The 25,254-nt window shown below is 44.4% G+C and overlaps 1 protein-coding gene and 1 pseudogene across 2 annotated transcripts; both read right to left on the bottom strand.

Annotated features, from left to right (window-relative positions):
- Nucleotides 1-2,037: 2,037 nt before the first annotated feature.
- Nucleotides 2,038-8,062, bottom strand: LOC138681907 (coagulation factor X-like; annotated as a pseudogene).
- A 2,752-nt stretch (nt 8,063-10,814) lies between these two features.
- On the bottom strand, nt 10,815-23,302 carry LOC104323803 (coagulation factor X). 2 transcript variants are annotated; one of them, XM_069770251.1, is made up of 8 exons: nt 22,973-23,302; nt 20,471-20,631; nt 18,954-18,978; nt 16,144-16,257; nt 15,056-15,196; nt 13,942-14,192; nt 13,000-13,117; nt 10,815-12,196 (listed from the first exon to the last, which is right to left on the bottom strand). In XM_069770251.1, exons 1-8 carry the CDS (start codon nt 23,040-23,042, stop codon nt 11,649-11,651), a joined length of 1,428 nt encoding a protein of 475 aa, XP_069626352.1. In that variant the 5' UTR covers nt 23,043-23,302; the 3' UTR covers nt 10,815-11,648. The 2 variants fall into 2 exon arrangements, with proteins under 2 accessions (XP_069626352.1, XP_069626354.1); XM_069770253.1 differs by lacking the exon at nt 22,973-23,302 and adding an exon at nt 21,730-21,802.
- Between the last annotated feature and the right edge of the window lie 1,952 nt (nt 23,303-25,254).

The following is a 25,254-nucleotide window of genomic DNA, read 5'->3' on the forward strand; positions in this document are numbered from 1 at the left end:
AAGAGCCCTGGAGAAGCTGCAGGTAAATCACAGCAATTGCTGTCAGCTCCAAAGAGATGGAGAGAGCAGAGGCCAGACTTTACTGTGGCTTAACTCAGTAATTCCTTTGTCAGAGGGCTGATTTTGGGGACAAATATGCTGTGGAGCTTTAGGCTATTCTTTGCATAGAGAATATGAAAGGGGAAGCAGCAAATTCAGGAACAAGGGAGAGCATTTGCAACTCAAAGAAGAAACACTTCCTTGTAGACAACTGTTTAGGAACAATAAAATGGGAATGCATCCTTCAGCCCTGACTAGGCACCAGCTGGTCCAAAACAGGTGACTGTGGTCATGTGTAGTCTTGGTCAAGACCTAATGAGTGACACAAGCTGATCCCGTTTCCATGCCGAAGTACAGTCTCCTTGTACAAAGCACGGTTATCACCATGGATGCTTATAAGCAGCACAGGTCTTTGTGTGTACAGAAGCTACAAAAGTGTCAGCTGAACTTTGCCCGGCCAGCAGAGAGGAAACACGTCCTCTGCAAAGGCTTAATGCTTAGTGCAGTTAAAATGGGTTATAATTCAGCTAAACAGCTGGGCTGTCATCAGCCACTTCTGTTTCCTACCTGCAGGAAAAGAAAAAGTTTTTCTTGCCAAAGCCAAAGTGCGTCACTATTTCTAAAAGCTGGAGGAACTTGCAGCCGTTTTGGAGCAGCATCAGCACTGTCCTTCTGGTTTGGTTACAGATTGCAGGAAATCCTGGGGGAGCGAGCAGGGGGGAGGAATGTAACCCCAGGGAGTTCTGATTCTCTCCCATGCTGCACCCACAACAAGGACTTGATCCTAGCCACAAGGTTGTGCAAGTCTCCTGGCAGCCTGGCAGCGGAAACAAAAGCCACCTTGGAACTACTCTGACACCTGCCCCAGCTGTGGAAGTGTTCAAGGCCAGGCTGGATGGGGCTTGAAGCAGCCTGGTCTAGTGGAAGGTGTCCCTGCCCATGGGATAAGAAAGTGTTTGGAGTTTAGCCGGAATTCAGACTTTTTAATGCTGTTTCCTGTTCCTCTCTCTTTCTGCCTGATTCTCTCCCCTGAGGTCATAGGGCAGCATCCCTGCAGCTGTGTCCAGATGTTGTGATTTAAGGTGTTCCTGTGACTAGCCAGACACATCCTCTGCAACAGATTCAGCAGGAGGGAAGCCCCGACCTGACCTCAGCAGCGCCAATGCAAAGCCAGCACCCGAGAGCTTCCACCCACAGCCCAGACAGATGCCACTGGGTGGTGGAAGCGGCCATAAACCTGACTCCCAAGCCATGGGAGACATGGACTCTGTGGACTTGTGTAACTGCTGGATTGCTTTTGGAAGTTGACAGTGTCCTGGTTTCAGCTGGGATAGAGTTAATTTTCTTTCTAGTAGCTGGTATAGTGTTATGTTTTGGGTTCAGTCGGAGAAGAATGGTGATAATGCACTGATGTTTTCAGTTGTTGTTAAATAGTGTCTATACTAACATTTTTCAGCTTCTCCTGTCCAGCCAGCAAGAAGGGGGAGCTGTGAAGTCTCAGCTGCCATTACCAGCCTTCATTTTAGCTCAGAGCTACCTTTCTTGCTGATTTAAGTCAATATATAGGATGAGGAAGACAATGGTCTTCCATCTTTGGGGGGATGGTGCCTGTGCTGCCCCTGAGGCACCAAGCCAAGCGACATGCAAGGGACAGTACCCTCCAGCAGAGCAGAAGGACATACAGTTGCTGTTGAAAACAATTTCTGTCACTGAAGTGCCATTCAGCAGAGCTTGTCTGACAGAGCCCTTGCTCTAAGAGACAGTTTCATGGTCAGAAAAATACATCTAGCTTCCAGTGCACCTCATGTTGTTCTTCATCACAAGAGATTATTCAAACCTGCTGGAACATGAGTTCTGCAGTCAAAAGCAGCCTTTAGAGTTACAGATAGATACCTACAAGGGTGGAAAATGGTTTGCAGGTCACTTTCAGAGAATCAATTCTTCATGAAAACAAGAGAAAACTTCCTTAACAGTTCAAGGAAAACTCCTTGACAGCAGCCTTTTGCAATCAAATTAGATATGCAGGGATGACTCTGCTAGATTTTTCAAGACGTTAACAAAAACTTTGCAAATGCAAAAGGACCAGAATGGTTGAAAAAAGAAAATAATTTTCCATGTCTAAAACATACCCATTTTGAGCAAGTGGGCTAATGGGTTCAGCACTGTCAAAGTATTTAAAAGTTAAACATCTTCCAGTATTTTTGTGTACCTGCTGTTATTAAATCTTTTGTAATTGGGAAACAGAGCAAAGTATTCTATGTTAGGAATTATAAGCTCATGACAGCAATTTGGTATTAAATTACAAAGGGCATTATAACAAATATCAGACAGAAGAATAGATTAAGATTAATAGTTGCTAATATTCACTTTGAATGCAGACAAAACTGATGGATTTAAATTCAATGTCAGTATTTATTCATGTATTTAGGCTACTATATGTTAACTGCACAAAACCTGCTTTTAGAAGAAAACAGAAAGGCAGGATGGAACAGGTGATATTTGAGGGGAAACAAGTGAGATACGACAATCACATTATGTCACTACCACTGAAATTACAATGAGTCCTTGTGAAGTGTATATTGTAAGGGGAGAAGTTTCTGGGGTTCCTACTTGTTTGGATCTGTGCATTCAGCACATCCCAGAGGCCTTGAAAATAGACACCAATTTTCCCCAATGATAAATCAAACATGCTCCTTTTTAACAAAATCGCCTGAAGCATGAACAACCTGTTTCAGTCTGTGAGAGAAGAGGAATCTGAGCCCCGATGTAATCACCAGTTTCTCATGGCTTCATACCTGCTGGGACATGGGTTTTGCAGTCCCCTCTGAGAATGCACCTACTTGCACAGAACACTTCCATGAGCTATTTTTGCTACTGCACATTGCTCACAGTTGCACAATTTGGTGTTACTTAAATTATGACCTTTAGCTAAGATCTTTCCAGATTTGTTGGCAACACCTCAGGCAAGCTATGTGAAAGGCGTGAACAGTTAACATTATTCTTTAGGCTACTATGTGGCAGTGCAACACACCAGCACTTCCCAAAGGTGGTGAAGATGAGATGTGTGTTTCATAGAATGAACTTTAAGTGTGGCTTCGTACCTACAGGAACGCAGGTTTTGTTGTCATTGCTCAGGGCATAGCCAGCAGCACAGGAACATATGGCTCCTTCATCTTCAGTTTTGCAGAACTACTCACAGTTCCCACTGCTGACCTTGCACACATTTGGTATGACTGCAAAGGAGACAAATGTATAGGCAGATTACAAATTCATGGTGGTTTCATAAAAGCACAAGCAGCTCATAAAACCTTGCTTGCAAACATTAGTCAACCACCCCACCATTTGGGGAAATTCTGTGCAATTCCTGCCAAAGGCCTTAGTAATAACAACAGTTGTAACTATCATTATTTAAAAAATGGTAAGCTGTCAACTTTAGGTAGACCACTATTACTTTACATCTTATGCTGTGTTTCTCAGCTGTAACTGGCAGCTCTTTGGGGGCAAAGCAAGGGTTAATCCATACTCACCAGAACAGCCATCGTACTAAGGCGAAGATGGACATAGGTGTGGGTAAGAGGTGATAATTAGCAACAGCTAAAGTATCAGTAATAAATGAAGTATTGGACTCTTGGTAGACCCTTGCAATATTCCTTTTCTACCTGTATATAGCTCGTACTACTCACCTTAGCTCAGTCCCTGGCATAGCAAGATCACAGGCAGAATGGGAGAGCTCTTCCTGGCACTGACAGTGTGAGAGCAAGGAGAGGTAAACCAGTCCTAACAGATGCTGTCTAACCTGTTCCTACAGATTCACAATGAGTTTCCACAGCTCACCCACGCGGCTTAATCTGCTCCTTAACTAGCCTTATAATGTCTAAAAAGTGTTTCCTAATATCTACCCTGAGTGTCCCTCAGAGTGATGGGATCCCATCACTTCCTGTCCTAGCTGTTCATCCTTGTGAAAATGGAGAAGACTTCTTGCTTTTATTACGTATTTTACAAATTTCCTTGATTGTGTGTTGTGGGACCGAGGGTGAAATTTTGGTTTTGTGTTTACTGAATTGCCTCCAATTTATGTTGGACCACTTTTCCAGTTTCACAGGATTGCCTTGAACTCTCATCTCGACTTATGGTAGTCCTTCCAGTCTGGAATGAACTACAAATGCAGTGAGTAAACACTCTCTTCTGTCTTGCATGTCACTGTGGAAAATACCAAGTATCAGAGGTCCTCAGGCTCACCTGTGTGGAGCCCTGCACTCCATGTCATCTCTCAACCACTGAGCAGTTTCTCAACTGGACGTGCACCAAACTTACAGTGCTTTGATCCAGACCAGTTGTTTCTCTTTCTGTTACAATAAAAGCATTATATAAAATGATGTTAGAAGCCTCCTTTAATGGAGACACCTGATAGGTACTGCACCTTTTGCAGCCACCCAGCCTGTGTGAGAGACTGAAAGAGTTAGCGTCTCAAACATTGTGTCGGGGCAAGTTCTGCATAACAACAACCAACCAAAGGTGAGAAGCCGAAGCCCATCAGCAACAGGACACGGAGGACATGCTGGAGGATGCGCAATTCCATGTTCTCATATGCTGAGCAGGGCAGCTCACCAGGAATGGCCAAAGATCAAACAATGGTCATGCTTGCAGGGGGGAAGAAGTTACTCCCCAAATGACCCCCAACCCACCGACCCATTTCCTGAAGGTTCTGGAAGCACAAACAGTGCATGACACCTAATTAGCCTAATGAGTTCAAGTGCCCACCTGAAGGAGGGGCAAGGAGATTATAAAAGGACTCGAATTGAAGCCCCACATGCGCACACCCTCCCGAACTGGACTAGACTGGCTGGACCCAGGGCTGCTGAAATCTTTCTCTTTTTCTTCTCTTTTCTCTCTCTCTCTCTCTTTCCCCACAATCCCTGCACTTCATTGCTTTAGCCACAAAACCGTTGACCAAGTCTGGGACTAGGAGTGGACCCATCCCCGGGCTCCTCTCTGAGAAGGAGTCTAGAAAGCAAGGCGGTCTGCTCTGAACCTCCTGACTCAATGGGAGGGCTCTCCTTATTTTCTCCCTGAATTGATCCCCAAATAAGCCAGGCTTGTAGCATATGTTTGGTGATGTATGGTTAGCACGTGTTACACAGTTTACTGATGTAGTTTCATGCCAACTCTTGTTGGGAGCAAATAAAATTTGAATTTTCTGAATTAATGGATCCCTGGTGTCACGTCACCTTAATCCTGACTTGGGAATTGGCGAACCTGAGTCATCATCCTGAGAAACTGGGACGTGACAGCCTGTTATCCTGTCCTTGGAGGAGATTGATGTGATTTGTTCCTGACTAGTACAACTCAGAAGTTTCTTTCCTCCTTGTTGGACACAAGTACCTTAAGGAATAAAGATTTTCTTCTCCATTGGGAACAACCTAATGTTCTTGGTTTCTCTTCCAATATCCATATACTTACATCAGCTCTTGATTTTCACATCAAGTTTATCTTATTGTATTTACTCCTTAGCTTTTCTAGTTTTATGCTAGGATGTTTGGGATTCTTTTACACAGACCTTCTGGAGGTCAGGTCATGAAGGAGCTCATGATTTTAATTAATCCTCCTGTCCTTTCTTGACCTTGGGATAGTTTGGACATGTGCCTTAAACACTTTGGGGTTTTGTGGGCTTTTTTAGAAGTAGCCTGATTTTTCTCTTTTTTAAAAGATACATCATTAATTTTATTCTCTTGTTCTTTTTCTTTACTTCCTTCATGAGCTCTGTCATTTTACAGTTACCTTTATTAAAGTCATCTTCTGTCTTTGTATTGCCAGCCACTTCTAGTCTGTTGATTAAAATCAAATATAGATGAGTGCGCTCAAAATTGCTTTCCACATGTTCATATGAGAAAATTTTCCTTGAAACACCCTGAAGACTCTCAGGGCACCATGTGTCCTAGTAAGTACCCTTCCCACATCATTTCTGGGATGTCAAAATCTCGTCTAACTCTGAGCTCTTGTAAAGTGGATGACTCAGGTGTTTGTTCAGTTGTCTCCAACCACCCCTCTGTAATCACCAAATGACTTTTACAGCAAAATTAAACAACAAGGCATGCATCATGTCTGCAGTATGATTCACACACTTACTCTGTAAAGAAGCATCTCAGGGTCCAACCTCAAAGACAGGTGGAACGCTTCCTCAAGTGGAAATGTGATGTTTGTGTTGAGACTTACGCAAGCACAGTGGGTGACGGTGTAGGGTTCTCATCCCCCTCTGCACTGTTAAACATTGTGGGGTTCATTTTGTCACCCAATAGCTTATGAATGGATAGTAAGGATTATTTCATTATCACATCTCTTGAGGACATGAAGAATAGCACATCATTTGTGCTGTCAGTTTGAAAGCCCTGCATATTGATATATTAACCCCATATTTTACACTGACACAATTGTTTCAGTCCAAAATGGTATTTCCCTGGTGACTCAGCCCTGGATATATTATTGCACTGCAGCAGACAAATGGGAGCAAGGTGGGTGAGAAAGCAAAGCTACCAGGTTTTTGCTCATGTCACCCTGGTCCACAAAGCACAACGAATGGCAAATAATTATCTGTGTGGCTTAGGCAAAGCAGCACAAAGCCAAGTTAAAGCAAAGGCTGTACCTGCCTGCACCATCTGAAGGAAAAGGAGGACAACGGTAAGAAGCCACATTGTCCCGCGATGACCTGCCATTGCCATCCTCCGAGCTCACTGTGCGTCTCCCACCGGTTTCCCTGCAGGGCTCTGAGGCAGCTGCTAAATGAGAAACACTACAGTGTAAAGGTCGTTAACTCGTAAGAAAACAAAACCTCTAAGAGCAAAGCCTGGGCTCAATGTCAGCACAGGACAATGTTAAAACAGAAAAAAGCCACTGTGCTGCAGCAATGCCACCGCGACAGCTTGCAGGCACCTCGTGTTGGCAAAGCCCCCCTCTCCCATGTGGGCAGCGTGGAGCTGGGTTTGCCACCGAGGCTGTGACATCCGTGTATTTCAGACTTCTCAGGAAGAGGGGAGTCCGTAAACCAGGGCAGGTTATGCATCAGTACAATACATGCAGTCACATGGTTAAACTTGGTTATGCTACTGAAACTCCAGGTACCAGGCTGCCGCTTGGTGATTTCCTCTGCAGGACCATGGTCTATGGCTATTCCCTTTCTCCCTGTCTGCTGTGGGTGCCTCTACGTCTTCAGGAAATATGGACAAAGCCCCCCCCCCCCCAAAAGAGCTTTACTAGCCAGGCAGCAAGCAACTAGAGTAAGTGATCTGGCTGTCGCCCATGCCCCAAGGAAGGCAGAACAACCAGAGCCAGAGCTTTGTGCCTCCTGCAAGCTGGGCAGAAGCAGGAAAGCGTCTCAGAAGCGAGGAGTAGCTCAGGGCACCAAATTTGCAGAGCTCAGTAAAGCATGTTGCAAAGATGTTGCCTCCCAGCTCTGGTAGTGCCTTAAGGAAGCAAGTAAAGCAGAGAGGTAATCAGAACAAGAAAAAACCTGAGGGAAAATTCAGGCTTTTTTCTGGGTTAGGCCAAAAAGGTATTGCACAAGGTTTTGGTCTCTTCTATTCCAAACCCCTGCAGTTTGAAGTGCTTGAGGTAGGGTGAAATTGATTGTCATGCTTGTAGGTGAAGGAAGCCTTTGAACCCAGTGGAGCTGGTAAGCAGGTATCCTGTACAGATGAAGCAGGCTGGATGGGACCTCTGGCAAACACAGAATCCAGTCTCTGTCACAAGCACCAGGCCTGACCATACTTTTACAAATTCATCAATTGCTGCCTTATTCTGGATGGATTTTTTTTTTTTTTGGTTCCCACCACTCCATGGGGACAGCTCTTGACAGGACCTTGTGGTCTGGGGCTGTGCTTATGGAAGACAATCCTGTCAGTGAGTCACCTGTGTCAGGGAGCAGTAAAGCAGAAGGAAAACCTTGCTTATTACTGTTATTACTGTGCTAGCGCAGGTCACAAATATGTGACCGCAACAGTGACCCTTTGCTCGTGTTGCTTAAACACAGAAAAACAGAAAACAGGGGCTGGCAAGACCTCCAGGATCACCCAGCCCAGTTTACTGAACCAACAAGGGATCAAGTTTACCTCTATTATTCTTGGTATGTTGGCCAATGCTCCAGCGAAGAAGCCTTCTGGGAAATTGCTTCCAGTTGGACACTGCGCCTGCAAAAATGTGTTTTCCTGCTCTGTAGGACGCCATAACAAAGGCCAGCTCATCCATATTTGTTCCCTCGGGCAGCCCCCCTCGTACTGCCCGCCTGATGGCTCCCTACCTCTCCTGCTCTGAAAGACTACCAACATCGGAGACTTCACAGCCCTCCGGACAAAATCTATTAGAGGGCTTTTCTAGTCACTGCGTTAGAAGGGTTTTCTCTGGGATCTCCCTGAAACTTTCTCGCTGCAACTGAGATGTGCTGTGCCTTTTTATCTTCACCACAGACATGAAGATCTGATCAGTTCCTATGTCTCTGCACGCACGAAGGCTACTGCTACATTTCTCCTCAGGCTTTCTCTATTTTAGTCTAAAGAAGCCTCATCTTTTCAAAGCCCAGTGCCTCATGCACAAGAGTCTCTTGCGCAGATACATCATCTTGGACTAGGCCTGAGCAATGCCCTACCTTTTTATTCGTCATATCAGTCCTTTTCAAAGCTTCAAAGTGATTGCACTCTTTCCTCACCATCCTTCCTTTCTTCCCTTTCTTCTTGGGACTTGCTTTTCCTTGAAGGCTGAGGAAACCTGAGCACTAGAGGATGGCTTAGAGTATTTCCTTCCACCATCCTTGGTAAATGTCAGCTCTTGCCTAAATGAGCACTGTTTGCTTGCCATGAGGAGTTCTGGTATTTTAAAATCCACCAGTTTACTCAGCAGCTGTGTGCTGTACCTCTTTCCTGGATTTTACAATCTGTTCAAATTTTGCTACGTGAAATTACCCCCAAGTAATTAGTCTACATTAAAAAGAGTGCTTTAATTCTTTCTTTTCTTGCAGGCCCTAGAACTGGTTATGGGGTTCAGTAGGAGGCCAAGGTGCAAGCAGATGTTTCACTTGTGTCCTCTCACCATGGCAGAGACACTGTTACAGAACGAGGAATGAATATGAAGCCCTTGAGCCTTGGGCACTATAGGCACCATGGCACAGAAGAAAGGCTCTCTAGGAACCTGTTTCCTTTGTAAAAGACAAACTCTGGTAGTGAAGCCCAAAGACAGTGTCTCTCATACTCTGCAGCGTAATGACACTTCTAAGCACAGTCATGTTGCACACAAACACGGACTTTCATCACCCTCTTGCATGCTTATCTGTTAAACCAGCTCTGTGCCTGCTCTCAAGGTGCTACTTGGCTTGACAAGAACGGGAACACACACCAGCTAGTAAAACCCAGCTACTGCCACTGTTGCCAGAGGGAGGTCCTCCCCTCAGCTACCTCAACACCTTACGTAGTCCAGTTTCACTTCTGTCCGCAAGCTTCACCTAAGTACAAGAATGCCCTTAGCACGAGTATGTAAATAGGGTTTGGGTAGCGCCTAGCCTGAGGTTGTCCCTTTGAAGAGGGATGTTTCACCCTGACGGAGCACAGGGCAGGCTACCAGCGGGACAAGGGATTCGAGCAGGAATCCAATGGACAGTAGAACTCAGGGAACAAACATTGCTGAACAAACATTGAAGTAAGCCTGCTGAGGGTCTAGAGAGGTGGAGACCATCAGGCGGGGGTAACTGACCTGCAGTCCTTCCTGCCCACATTTACTGCTGACTGCAGCAAAACCTCGCTGCTGTGCGGAGCTGTATTTCTAGTTCGTCAGCCTGGTTTGCTCACAGCACCTGCTATATGGAAGTAGCCAGGACCAGCTCAAACCCGAAGAGATTAAGTAGCAGGTGCTTGGTGAAGTTTAGCACACCTCAGACAACAGGGGAGCGCAACCGATCGGAGGAGCCTTGGAAAGGCCATCAGGACGGTTAGGGGCCTAGAGGACATGGAGCACAGTCACAGGCTGAGGGGTCTGCGTTTGTTCAGCCAGGGAGAGCTGGGGGATCTAACTGCAGTCTGCCACTGCCTAAATGGGGATTACAGCGAAGACAGGGCCAACCATTTCCCAGAGGTGCCCGTAGAAAGAAGATGAGCCAGTAGTCAGAGGTTGCAACAAGCAAAATTCCAAATGAACATGAGAAATTTTAGCCATGAGAGTGCTAAAGCACAGGAACAGGTTGCCCAGAGGGTACCAAAATCTATGCCTCTGAAGTTTTTCAAAACTTGACTGGACCAGACCGTGCAAAACCTGCTCTAACTTTGATGTTAGCCCCGCTTTGAGCATGGGCTCGGACTAGATTACTTTCATCTGTCCCTTCCATTGTAAATTTTTCCATGATTTCTGTAACTAGGACTGAAGCTGAGAAGGTTTAAAGAATATACGGAGGAACACTGCTCCATATACAAAAAAACCCATCTGACTGCGTGCAGAGCTTCTGCGTGGAAACCTTATAGCACAGATCAGATCATAGTACCTGAACAGACTATGTGTGGGGAATCACTGGCTGAGTTTGCCTCTTTCTAAGAAAATTAGTATCTTGGCATCTTTCTTGCCATTTATGAACCTCTAGGCCAATGAAAGCCTTTTAATTACCCCCCTCCATTCTCTACCTCCTCCTTGACATAAGGCAGGTGGAATGTGTCACACATATTCACTCTTTTTTCACTCTCAAATGAAATTTTATCTTCACATATTTGTAAGCCGACTGGAGGGAATAAATAAAAAAAAAAAAACAAAAAAAGAAAGAATATTTTATTTCAAATACTGGTGTACATTAATATTGCACCTTACAGAAACACCTAGAACAATAAACAGGCAAGCAGCTTTCCGATTCTCAGCCATACACAATCCAGAACATGATAGAGGAAACAGTGAACATGCACATATTATTTTTTTTCTGATGAGCAGAACAGAGTGTTCAAATTAAAATAAAATGAAGTACAATCCATATAAAGCAAAACCCCATTTTAATTAGCTGCTGTGACCTAAGCAGACAATTTTGTGGAACATGTGGTTATTTAGCATCACATGTTGAATACTTACTTGTGTCTCAGCTTTTACCAAGCAAGCTTCCCTGCTCCCTTAATCTTCTAAATATACCTGCAGGTAGAAGCCAAACTGCTAAACAGCTCTAGTAATAACAAACTCCCTACAGAGCCAGCTGGCTGCAGTACGACGATTAACTGAAGTCCTGTCCTTGCCACTTTCATCATGATTAGTGGAGGCTCATATTATGTCCAGGAGCCTCTGGTGGAAGCACTTGGGCAAACAGACAGGAACCAAAATGGCAATATAAAAATAACCAAACAAGCAAAGAAAAGACCCACTGAGCAGCAATTTTGTTTGGGGAAAGCCCCTCATTGTACAAATTCAAAACAACACCAGCAGTCCACATATACATGCTTAAAGCCAGGAATAAAACAAAAAGAAAAGCACCATAACTTTTAAGGAATCAGCTCTCAAAACAAGTTTAGCAGATGTGGCTAAAAAAAAAAAAAAAAAAAAAGAATAAAGTTTCCGTTACAGAAACTGTGTCTTGTTAGCAAACAGAAGGATAAAGAGTCACACCACTAGAAACGTTGTCTCATAACTGTTTTTACCCAGCGTAAGAACCTGGACAGTTTGGTATAGACACCGTATTTGCCTTTCTTTGCACATCCTTCTCCCCAGCTAACAATTCCAGTAACGAAATAAGTATCCTTATATCTGGTTACATGGGGACCTCCACTGTCTCCTTGACAAGCATCTTTTTGCTCTGTTTCATAACCAGCACAAAACATGTTTTCTGTTATTGCAAAGTTAGTGGATTGCTTGCAAGTGTTCCTATCAATATAGGGGACTTCAAGCACTTTCAGTTTTTTGGATAGTCGTCCACCTTCAAATTCACGCCCAAAGCCACTAACCATCCCGGATCTTTGGTTCATCAGAACTTCATTAGCAAAGTCCGCTTCAGGGAGGCATGCTGCAACAATGTACTCAGAAAACGTTATAGGTTCCTTCAGCTTTATCAAGGCTATGTCATTATCATAAGTCTCAGCAATGTATTTAGAGTGAACAAGTATTTTGTCCACAGTATGCATCGTTTCAGAATGTTCTTTCTTTTCTCTGTCCACTTCACCTGTACAAGATTATTAAAAGGGCCATTAATATGGAGATAATATAAGAAATTAAGAACAACCTTGATAAAGGAGGACAGTACTATAGCCATTCCTAACACTTTGCCTAAGCCTCTATACCATACAAGTAAAGATGTATTGCAATATTTATTAGCAGCACCTGGATCAGTTTCAGTTCCGAGCTTTTGTCTATGGAGATTTTTGTATCAGTTTACATAAAGGCATAAACTGACTCAGCTAAACTAATGCAGTTTTGCATGGAAGCTCTCACAGGAGCTTAAGCCTGGCTTATATCAGGGAAGAGAAACTGGTCTGGGTCAAGACTATGTTTTAGTGCAAATATAAAGTTGTGTTGATCTAGTATCATGCCTCAGAAGTGAAGCAGTCACAATCTGAGTTTGTTTCTTCTTCCTCTAGTCAATGTGTCGTCATAGCTTTCCTGAGTGTTCCTGCAGAAACAAATCTGTATGCTTCAGATGTGCCAGGAATGATAAGCTTTCTAAAGGACCACTCTGATGAACACAATGCTAGCCAACGCTCCTAGAACATTTGTTCTTAAATCACTTCCAACTAGCTGGCAAAGAAGAAAGGGATGCACCGTTATCACCTTTCACATCAGCTGCCCCTGTTATTACAGAGCAGGATTCCTACAACATCAAGAAATTATAAAAAGCAAAACAACAACAAAAAAGTAACAAACCATAACAAAGTAATATGAGTACACCTTACACAAGATTAAGAGCACAAAGGATTAGTCTGCAACACATGCTCAAACATCACAGGAGTAAAATAAATAACCACTTACCAACAACAACTTTGATTTCTTTAGATTGGTTCATGCAATGAGCTGCAGTAAGTATAAAATTTTCATTCAAAATAGTTCCACCGCAAAACTCTTCCCCTGCCTCGTTTAACAGAACAGCCTGCAAAAGAAAAAAGGTAAGTGCAGAATGAAGAAGAGAAGTTTAAGTTAAATGAGCTATAAACAGGTAGTTGATTCCTCTGCACATGACATATATGCTTATTACTACAACATGTACTACTCTGCAGGTGTCTCCTAATATTACATACACACATGCATATGCTACAGATTGGCGTGTACCGCTACAGAGTCTCAACTGTCTTTACGCGATGTAGATGTTTGGCTTCTATGTCACCTCACTCACAGTGCTTAGTAATGTCTTTTAGGAACAAGACACTGACTGACTGAGCAGGGAGAGTGCAGCCCCCAAACCACCTCACCCCTTGGACTCACCACCCTAAAGAAGTCCTATCCAAGTTCTGTTCCCGTTTGACCCCCGCTTAGCATCCCAAACACAGGAACTCATTTTGGCTGGTCCAAACTCAGCAGGAAAACTTAGATATGAAAGCCTATTTGTGAAGCAAATGCATGCTTGATCTGACATGCTCTCAGGTATACTACCTAAACGGACTGCTATCAGACAGAACTGGAATGTAACCTGCAAAAATGACAGTGGTAGGTCAGCATGACTCAAAAACCCTCTCTGGTGACAGGTTAAGCATCACCATCTAAAATTGCACAAAGCCTTTCATTTTGACATTTTAAGGCTGCAGTTTGCAGAACAGCACATCCAAGTGCCTAGGTTCAGGCAATTCAGCTCCCTCCAGCTACAAATGGCGTACTACATGGGTAACATTCAGGAGGCAACCGGGTTAAATGAACAATTGCACGCTTTCCCTCAGAAACACATCCTGCTTACATGCAGAGCACAAACACCAGATTTACCTGCCATGGACATTCGCCAAGAAGGCACTCATCACCACCCACTATCCTGGTATCGACGTACGGAGTCTTGCTACTTGTACCATTGCCAGGACGGACAGTTGTGCTTTCTGTGGTAGTAACAATGGCCGCCTCCAAACTTGTTCCATTTGTGGGAGGCCCATCTTGATTACTAGTTACATTGCTATTATCACTGGGTAAAATAACTGACCTTTTTTTTCTTTTCACAAAAACTTTTCCACAAGGATACTTTACTGTAAAGACAAGAATGTTAAAATCAGAGACAGACAGAAACACCAGCACAAAAGGAAACTCCTTGACAACACCACCTCACAATAAATCAGTTAATGCAGCTGGCAGCTGTCCCGTTTTGAAAACACTAGCAAAACCTTGGCAGATGCAACAAAGGAGGAAGACCAGATGGTTTGAAAAATGAAAGCCATTTTGTAGTCCAAAAACTTGTCCATAGGTTCAGTCTCTGGACAGTGTTTTCAAAGTATTTAAAGTTTAAAACACCATCTTAAATTGTTTACATTTTTATGTTCATGTCCTTGCTCTTAGTAAAACCATCTTAATTAGGAAATGAAGTGTTTTATTTTAGCAATAATACGGCTCATGACAGAAAATTATTATTAGTTATAAAGGATATAAAAACTGACATCATGAGTATATAGTTGGCTTATCCCTCCCCCCAGGTTTGTTGAAATACAACAAAAATATACAAATGTAAATAGCATTAACCGGAATTATTTAATGTCATCAGTTACTATTTTATCAGATTAACTGAAATCTAAAGTAGAAAAGTTTTTGCAAGCTGCTATTTTATATGGAGTGTAAGTGCTTAAGTAAATGAGATATAACCGCCATCACTTGTCTCTTGCCAACAGCGGAGTTTACTCAGGTAATTCTGAGAGAGGCACCTTGGAAAGGGTTTGGAATCAGCTAGATTTTGAAAGTCCATCACATCACCTCCCACATGGAAGGCTTTGGAAATAAAAATCGGCTTGCGTCAGTGTTAAATCTATGTCATGTAGAATACTGATAGCTGAAAAGACATTCTTTAACTGTGAAACAAGTCTCACCACCATTGCTATTCGTTTATTATGTGGCTTCATACCTGATGAAACACAGCGTTTGCCATCCTCTGCTAGAACATACCCTTTTGCACAGGAACACAAAACATCCTTCTGTACACTTTTTTTGATGCTGCAGAAATGCTCACAGTCACCATTGTTTATTTTGCAGTACTTTGGTATGACTATAAAAGAGATAAGTTCAGAGAAAAAACTAAATAAACAGTGACTTCACAGAAGATCTCAAAGTTCACCAAATTAAACCGCACTCTTTAAACAGGATCTATATCTCCACCTGTAAAACCTGAAGCATGTCTTAGTAACAATGTGAGTGGCTAACAATAGCTTATGCTCTACAAAGCAGTCACATCCACCGCATGAAACAATCTTGCCAAGTCTGCGTGGGCCCAGTGGCCATATCATGGTAAGCTTAAAAAAGCAGAGACAAAATGACAGTGGAAGAATGAATCAAACACTAACAGAGAAGTCCACATATTGGTATATCCTCACGTGATTCCTCCCTCCTGCCTTAAAAAACTCCACTCCTCATCACTCCCTGCAGTCCCGTGTCTGAACTTCAGTTCCGCACCCTCCACTCTTACTTCTTGGCTACTGATACATGCTCCAGTGACATCATTAGGGTAGTAGCTGTACGCTACAGAGACTCAGGAAGGATTTATAGGCAAAAAATGATTCCTTGCAAAGCTGAAAAAGTCTCTGAATTGTCTACTGAAATCTGCTTGCTTTGGTTCTTCACTGCTGTGAGCTGAGCAGGGAGGCTGTACTTCTGAGCTTGGAATAAAGGCTCTTCGATATCAGTTATAAGAATCCTATGCTTCTTAGTTTTATCATCATATTTTGGGGATTCAAGTTCATATGAAGAGGCACTATCATAATTAAGAGGGCTTTCTTTGGAGCAAGTGTAACTTCGGAGCATTCACTAACACTATCCAGCTGCAGAGCCACCAGGGCTTTGACTTTCTGGCACTGTCCTCCAACTCATTGTTGACTGCCATCCTATTCTATGCATTTTTTCCAAGAGACAAATAATGCTTGTTAAGAAAGAGTTAACTCTCTCTGTTTCAGCTCCCTGGGAAATTCACTGCCACAGTTCTATAAAGCAGAAACCTACCAAATTCACAGTTCTTGCCTTGGTAACCATCCAAGCATGAGCAAGTGTAGGAACCAATTCCATCTTTACAATGTCCACCATAATGACAAGGACTTGAGCTGCATTGGTTCCCATCTACAAAAGCAAACAAAAAACCAAATTATTGTATGAGTGTAAGCATCTTCAGTGAACTCTGAAGGGGTGTTAGTTTTAATAAGCAATCTTTCATACTTCCTTTTAAAACATATGTCCTGTGAGTTGCCACATTCCAGATGGCACAAAGAGTATAAATGCAATCATTCCAAACCAGCAATGATTCTTACACATATCCTCAGTTTTGCAATCTGTTTTTGGTAGCTACTTTATGACAGAGCATACACGAGCCTTTTTTTGTACTAAGATAAAAGTAATACGTCATGGTCAGAGTATACATCATTTACAGTCTGTAAAAGCAGACAGGACATTTCTACATTGCAACTACTGTCTAAAGATATTAACCTTTTGGCCTCTTGCATTTCCCTACAATTTTTGCATAATAATGGCAACTCAACTTTTATTTCTTTAAAGGTCATCTCATCCCTTGTGCCTGTCTTCTGCCTGCAGTGCTGTTCCTTTGAAGAAACAGACACCAGCATATTAATCAGAAAATACACAAAACCAAAAAAATGCTTTACAAAGCCCTGCTAAATTGAAGCATGCAGGCCAAATTCCTTTTTTGTGCTGCTTACAGTACTAATATTTTCCCATTGTATCCGTCAAAGTATGAGCTTGAGCTTCAAAACATTAGCTCTTACCTCACGCTCCCCACATCTATGTTGGGATCTCCCACATTTGAAAGGCAGCTCTGCAGCCTTTCTTTCTTTCTTTCCGTGACCTGGACACAAGGGGCTGACCTGACTCCAGGGCCCCAGCCACATGTAATCTCACAAACTCAGTTACACGTAGGACAGTGAGGCTGCACTGCGTTCGGAAACACGTTCCACGTAGCAGCCTTTTCTCCCACCAACACAAAGGTACCTCACTCCTACACCGATGCTTGCTGCCACAGTCTCTCCCACCCAGTGACCTGCTGTAACAAATGTGTTCCCATCACATGACCCTGCTGGGCTCTTCTGCACTGTTCAGTAAGAAAAGCAGGATATCCAGAGAAGTGACTTTTGCTTAATAATTCATTGCTTTACACAATACGCTCTTCACATTTCTGTATTTTACCACCTGTTCTGCCCCTGTTTGGAGCAGCTGGCAGAACAGCAATACCCACAGAGGAAACAAGATGCAAGAAGCTGTTCATCCTAAGGATCCTGCTTCCCACCTGCATGGTGGCTCTGGCCTGTGACCTCATCTGCTGCAGCTTTATCTGCCACAGGGAACATCTGCTGGCCCTTGTGTACTGCCCTCACACCTCAACATCCCTTCTGTACCTGCACGTGGCCAAAACCAACAGTGCTCCAAATGCTGCATCTGTGTGGTCCACCACAGAGGCACTGAAGATTGATGTCCATCCTCAACAGAGGGAAGGTGAGAGCACCATTTACCAAAAGACAGACAGACTCGAGGCCTGCAGCACATCTCCTGGTTTCTGCCTCCTCTGCAGTACCAGGGCACTCCATTCTGTAGTAGTCTTAGCTAAGCAGCATCCTATTGTTAGAAACCGTACTCTCTTAGTTTTTCCCTACATTGTAGTTGCCGCTGTGGTAATGAGTCTTATATCAGTATTGCACAAAAGCATTGCAGAATCCCCTACTATGAAAGGAAGTAATAATGAATTGTTCTAGTAACTTGGCTAAGGATAGCTGTGGTTTTCAATACTTCTGAACACCGATAAAGCATTCGTGGACCGTGGTTTAAGATGTATGAAACTGGCATTTCCCCTAAGAGCACTGGCTGCTTGTACTCTCATGAGAAAATGGTTTGAAATTTTCCACTCCTGTTCACTGCAACACTGACGCAGGCTTTGCTTGAAATTTCAGCCTGTAGGTTGCAGAGTTCATCCCCTGCTTAGAGGATTGTGAAAGTCTGCATCTTCTTTGTGGCAACTGTCTTTAATTTTCTGCAGACTCCAAAAGACAAAGCGGAGCTGTCTTTGGTCAACATTTTTGAGGTACTCCTCCTAACACACAAGCTGGACACATACTTTCAGGAGAACATGTTACCAAACACTAATACATTAAAAATCTGTCCCTGCATAGTGATTACCAACACTAGAATCCTAATAAAAGCAACTCAGACCTTTAGAAAAAAACAGAAAAGACTGATGGGTAGTATCTGCCAATCTACTGGCATGTCCTCCTTGAACGGCAAACAGACCTATAGAAAACACATCCCCCAAAACGCGCTATAATACAGAAGTCAACAACAGTCTGGCATGAAAGGTGACACAAAATTGGCAAGTGACTGTGCGAAACAGTTTACTAACTTTGTCTTGGCTATGGCATTTAAGCGCTGCCCTCATTTATGACTCTTTGCATCTTGAACTCCCCCATCCGGGGCTGCTCCTCTGGAGGACAACTGACCGGCAGAGTCACACACCCAGTTTTCTGCTTCTCACTGTCCTTTGTGTGCAAAGGGCCACTATTCTCTTTTTGAGAGGGCAAAGATTATCCCAGAAATTGGAGGCAGCTGAACCTTGTCTTCGAATTAACCAACTGGGTTCAAGCAAAAGCAAGGCCAGTAAATCATATTCCTTCTTCAGAGGAAACACAAAGTGAGGGTGTCCCATGGTGAAAAGGGAGGAAGCAAGGGAGCAGGAAGTGGTTACTTAAGAGGTGCATCCTTTTTAACCTTGCAATAAGGAAGCTTAAATCTCTAAACAAACACAGAGTGTTTCTTACCTACATAGATGTTCCAGAATTCCTCCTACAGGCAGGTGTGGGAAAAGGGGAATAAAAGGAGACAGAAAAAGTTAGACAAGAATTACTGAATTCCTCAGAAAAATATTAGAGCTTTCATACAGAGGATACTTGCAGCTAACAATTGTTAAAACAAATATTTAAGTTACAGGCACATACAGTGCCTTGCAGCCTGCTATTACCATTTAGTAAATTAAAACTATATCATCCATCCATAGTGCCCAGCGCTACAGAAACAAGTTTCATGTGTTTTTCAGAAATATCTAGAACTCCTCAGACATTTCCCAGTGTGACTCACTCAGCATAAGGCGCTTGATTTCTTGCACAATTGCATCTTTCCATCGGTTTTGACTGAATTTACTTACATTCCTGTAATGCCAAATTCTCAGTCTCCATCCCCCCCCGTACTCCCATCAATCAGGACCTCAGAAATCCTGAGATTTAAAAATATTTTGTCCAATTTGTGTTCTTCTTTCCCTCTGCACTGAGGACTCCAAGTATGCTGTCTGTCCAAGACAGTCCTTTTCAGTGACATCTGGGCACCAGGCAGAACAGGCTGTGCTGGTTCTGCTATAGATCAGCCAACCCTTATGCTCTGAAGTACCCTGGCGATGCACGCATGACTCCCCACCCAGGTCACCTCAGGGCCACTCCAAGAATATTCTGGCCATCAAGTAATGCTAAAGTGAAATGAATCTGGCCTTAACTCCAGTTTCAGGGCTGTTCTTAACAGCCACATAGCTACAGCTGATCTTCCCAATTCCCCTTCACCACCAGGACACTTTGAGTTTTCAAATATCACCTTTTCTACTGACCCCAGCCCCCATAGCTACCCCATCTCTATAACTCTCCCTTGCACTTGGAAACATATCACATTTCTGCCTAAAGTTCAGCAGCCATCAGGGTAGGGCAGGTGACATTAAGAGTCGCACATACAAACTTCATTCCATGTGGGCAATCTAACGTTAAAGCATATAAGAACTGTCCACAGTATACATTCTGTCAAATCAGGTACTGAAAAAGACAGCCACAAAATGGTAAGCACTGCAAAGCTGCTTCAGATAAGTTCGGCAAAAATTTTCTAATGAAGTTCCATGTCAGCATTTTGCTTCTCAACCTTCCTGTGGACTCTCTACCTAAGAACTCTTGACCATTGTCATGACACTCTGCTATGCCACCCAGATAGGGTGAACGTATTTCCAACACAGGTAGTATCAAAGCATTTAAAGGTCAAATACCTCACAATGGCAATTAAACAGATCAGAACAGGTAAAAGCATGGAGGCTTTAACATGGGCTGGCCTTGCAAGAGCTAAACTAAGACTGTTATCGTATGCTTAAGTCTAAGCAATTCCAACCACAGACAAAATCACCATTTATTCTTTGTGTTAAGTGATTGGGAGTAACTTGTGAGTTTTGATAACCAGCTCAAAAGACCTTAATGATATTTTGTAAACATGAAATATTATAGATCTATGTTTCGTATTAGTTTGTCCTTACAGTTTTCTCCTGGTCTTCAAAGGCTTCTCTTGCTTCTTCTTTTGAGCAGCGCTCCTCATTGCATTCTCTTTCAATATTCCCTTTCTTCAATTCCTCCAAAAAAGAGTTAGCACGTTTTGCTCTTTCCAAGAACTTGTCGGCATTTTCTTTCTTGATGAATACTAGACAACAGAGAAAATGATACAGGTGGCAGGTGAAGAGCCATTAGAAATCAGTGAAGTAGACACAAAACCAAAACAGACCCTTTCACCACTCTACCTATACACAACATTACCTGTGAGGTGAGCCCTCACACTGACTGACACATCTCTGGATTTCTCAGAGAAGTCTCTCTCTGAGAATCAGCAACTCCAGGACAAACTGCAGGCCCCCAAAATTCTCTCCTACTGTTTTTAGTCTTGAAAATAAGAACATGCAGGTTGCTGCTGCAGATTTATATTTCTGTTGCTCCTGCTCAGGACTCCAGTCTTAAACAGAATGACTTTCCCTGAAGGTCAGGGAGACTGCATTCCTTGACTTGGTTTTAAAGCTGACCACCAGGCACCACCACCACCTGCTCCAGGGGCTTGTGGTGCAGAAACTAAATGCCACACGAACTCAGGATGCAGTAACATCTCTACTGACAGATGGGGAAAGCCCATGTATGAATTCCACTGCCCTTCACCACCCCAAATCCCACTGTGCTGCCCCGGGGTCTTCCTTCCCTCTTAACACCACCTCCCAATTGCCTGTAGAAATGTTCCTGCCTTACCGATATGTGTGCAGGTAGAGCTAAGGCAGCTGCGTTCTAAAATTTAACAAAGAGCAGGAGTAAACAAATGTCAGCTTTAGCAGGGAAGTACAGCCTGAGGTTAGTTTTGTGGGTTGTTTTAATTTTTAAAAGCTTGGTGTCACAGAAGCATAAGACTTGCTGCCTTCAAGTTCAAGCTGTTGGTTTAAACTGAAGGATCAGAGGCATTAAACTCAGCTCAGCCACTTGGCTGCATGAACAATAGCATTACTCTCCACTGACTTGTGCACACATTACCAGACAGGAAAAACAGAAACAACACTGGAGTAAATAAATTGCCAATTACTGTAAAAAGTATATATTCTAGGAAAGTTTGCAGAGTTTGGAAGCTGGCATTTAATTATGTTATAAACACCTGGAATTTAAAGAGAAAAAATACTTTCCAATCACAGACCGGAGCGTGGAAGACAGTGCTGCAGATGGGACTTCAAGGCCAATAGCTTACACTCAGTGGGCAGCTTGCACCTACCTTCTGGAGCGTTCTTCGTGCAGTTCAATTCAGCAATAAACTTGCTGATAGTAATCATATACCATAATATCCTCTCAGAGAACACAGAGGGGATTCATCGTGTTTTCACTGGAATTGGTGGATCAGCCAGAAAAAGCCAACTTCTGCTAGTGCTATTTATATGAAGCAATCCCATAGAGCCTATGCATAATTTGAAGCCCCGCTTATTCTGAAAAGGCTCCTCGCAAGGAAGGCTTACAGAAAGTGCTTGTAACTTGTAGCTCAGCAACTGTTAGTTCATTCACCCACTACCTTGTTTCCCCTTAAATCCCTCTCTGCAGCCACTGGAGAGTGACAGGACGCAGCCGCCGGGGTTATTGCCTCTGTGTTCCTTTGCCTCCCTATCAACCGCCTTAAGTAGATGTTTTTGTAAACTTGAACTCTCCGCTGGTCGTTCTCTTTCCCAAGCTTTCCGTCACGCTTCTTTCTTCGGAGACACCAAGGAGCAACAGGTGTTGGTCAACTGAAGCAGGACGTTCCAGAAACGTGCGGAAGACCTCATTTTAAAAGCCTAAGCGGGCTGACTCACTGAAGGAAGAGTTAATGACTTTTGAAAAGCCACTCGCTGCCGGTGCTCTGGACTTTGGTGTTGACCCTAGCAGCACAGAGGACGGCGGGGACGCGCTCCCTCCCTTCGCCCCAGCCCCTCCACGGCCAAGCGCACCCAACCAAGCCTTGGCCAAGCTTCCCCTCACAGACATGAGCCCCCCCCCAGGGCTACGTGCGAGGGCACCCAACGGCGGCGAGGGCCAGCAATCCCATTTTATAGAGGGGGAAACATGGAAGGCGGGAAACTGGGAAGGCGCAACAGCCTGGGAAAGGTTTTGGTGGACGGCGGCGGGACATGGCACCCCCGGGGCTCAAGCACCCCGAGGTGCGCCCCTTGCCCCCCCAGGTGGAGGTCGCCCATCTTTTTGGCGGGGTGCGGGGGTCGGCACAGACAACCCCTCAGCCGTTTTTGGAAACCGTCCCGGGGAAGACGAACCCCCGGGGTACCCGTTCCCTCAGGCAGGGGCCGGGCGAGACCCCTTCCCTCAGAGGCGACGGGCGGGAGAGCTCTCCCCCTCACGCACCCGCAGCCCCCGGCCACCGCCTCCCGCCTTCCCCCGACAGCCCACCCCTCCCAAAGGCTGTGAGGAGAGGGGTCGCCCCCCCCGCCCCCAAAATAATAATAATAATAAAAAAAAAAAAGGTGCCGCCTTACCGCCTCCCTCAGCGCGGAGCTCGCCCGCCAGCGCCGCGCAGAGCAGGAGGAGCAGCAGGCGGTCGGCCATGGTGGCGCCGAGCCCCTCGCCCCCCGCCACGCTAGTGCCGGTCCTGAGGGGGCCACGCCGGCGGGACGGGGACACGGCGGGACGGACACGGGGGACACGGGGACGGGATCCGAAGCCTTCACCCGCCCCGGGTGGGGAGAGACTGAAGCGGCGCTGCCTCACCCTGCCCAGAAATAGCGGAAGCGCTGGGGAAGGGGGAAAGCCGCCGGCGGGATCTCTCAGACGGGAGGGTGCGAGTGTGTGTGGGGGGGCGGCCTGATGAGGAGACTGGGTTTTTTTCTGGTTTTTTTTCTTTAAATAAACCAAGGAAGGTGGCTTTTTAAGCCGTACCTTTGATTTGCGGGGGGGTGGGGAATTGGAACGTCACTTTAATAAATAAGCGCCGGCCGAGGATGGCGTTCCCACCGCTGGCAGGTGTGGGGCTCGGCGCCAGGCCGAGCAGGGGAAGAACCGGGCTTCCACCCCAAAACACCGGCCCAACTGCCCGAGGCAGATCCCGTCCACCTTCCCCAAATCCTGACAACACTCACCTGCCGGCTCCGGGCTTTCGACACCCAGGGCCCGGTTGATCTCGGCCTGGCGCTTACCAGGAGTTGGCCTCCATCTCCCATTTTTTTGGGGGGGGGGGGGGGGTCCCTGTGGAGGCCACGTCTTTGCTGCTTCCAGAGCCTGCCGTCGGGTCTCCTTCATCTTCTCGGCTTGCTTAAACGGGCTGTTGTATTAAAAATATACCTAAACCCCAGCTTTGTTTTGAAAAAGTCGCTCTGTGCAGCCTTTAGTACTGGTTGGTTTCTTTCAGCATTTTACCCTTTTTCTGCAAGACGATGATTTGTTCATAAGTGTCAATATTGGAACGTTGCAGAGAAGAAATCATCTTAGGGAGCATGGAAAACTCAAAACTGTTTTAGCTTGAGGGGTCTGGAGGGATGATTTTGCAATGCTGAGTGCCTCATCTCGGTGAAAATGAGACTTTATTTGCTGGTCGCTGCTCCTAGTCACCTTCCTCCCCGGGGAATATACTCTGCTGGCATATATGCTTTCCTTTTAGGAGTAATGAGAACCTCTGGAGCACGTTTTCATACTGCAAGACCTCTTGTTTCTCAGGTCTCTGGAATTTGCTGCTTTTCCCAGTTCAGGTCACTCCTTAAATGAACAGTAATACCATTCTTCTATGCCAGTAAAGCAGGTTATAGGATATTCAGTATTGCATGGTATATGTACCATATAACATCAATGTTTTCTCCTAATAATAGAGTATGATCAATAGTATGTGTCCTGCTTGCTGATAAGGTTTTGTGATCGAGCTGATATTCAGCATGATTTGAATGAATCCAAAGTGTAAGTGTTGCGTAAGATACTGAAACAGTTTTCTAATCTCCTGGTCCATTTTATCTCCCTCACCTTTTCACTGTTTTCATGCTTAGATTAGAAGGTACATTTTTTAATGGTTGATGGTATTTTCAGAGTGCTTCAGGTTCTACCGTTTATGCATTAAGGCTTTAGAGAATGGTCTTTGGCCAGTGTTTTGCAGATAGTCAGACAATTATTCTATTCTGGTTTTAGATCTCAGGACAGAGAGTACAGTTTAGATTATACTGGACAACAAATGAAACAAATATTCCCTTTCATTTTCCCTCTTCTGTATCGATGAGCAAGGCAAAGATAAATCAGTGGTATTTTTCACCACTCATACATATAGAGTTAAATACTACACTTAACAGCCTTACTGCAATAATGCATGGTGCAAGAAGACTAAAATCAAGTTTTTGTAGCAGATCTGTAAATGTGGAATTAACCTTTTCCCAGCTTTCTTGTCCTGGAGACTCTCTACAGTTCCTCCTCATCAAATCTACCTGTTGCCACTGCAGCTGTTTTAGAAAGCTACTTTAACACACGCTAAAAGAAACACTTTTTCTATTTCTTCTGCTATTGCATCATTATATTACAAGACCCATCAGCATAGGAAGTTGTGAAAGCCAGAAGCATAAACGTGTTCAAAAGAGATTGCACACATCTGTGGACAAGAAGTTCATTCATGATTGTTCAACCTAATGCAACTTCTGGCTCAGGAAGTCTGTACATCACTGATTACCAGAAGTTGAGAGAGTAGCTGGAAGACGGATCATGGTCTGCTGACAGAGTTTCTCTCAGCATCTAGCTCTGTCCCTCAGCAGAAAGGGATGCAGAACGAGAGGGACACTGAGTCTGATTT

This window comes from Haliaeetus albicilla, chromosome 25, assembly GCF_947461875.1.
Source record: "Haliaeetus albicilla chromosome 25, bHalAlb1.1, whole genome shotgun sequence".
NCBI lineage: Eukaryota > Metazoa > Chordata > Aves > Accipitriformes > Accipitridae > Haliaeetus > Haliaeetus albicilla.

Bases quoted from the DNA above. Each gene is read 5' to 3' on its own strand.
- LOC104323803 (XM_069770251.1), bottom strand. From the start codon at position 23,042: ATGGCCGACCGCCTGCTGCTCCTCCTGCTCTGCGCGGCGCTGGCGGGC. The intron at 18,979-20,470 runs GTAAGGACAAAC...ACCTGCCTGTAG, and splicing joins TTGAAGACCAGGAGAAAACT to GAGGAATTCTGGAACATCTA. The intron at 14,193-15,055 runs GTATGAAGCCAC...TTGTCTTTACAG, and splicing joins CAAACGCTGTGTTTCATCAG to TAAAGTATCCTTGTGGAAAA.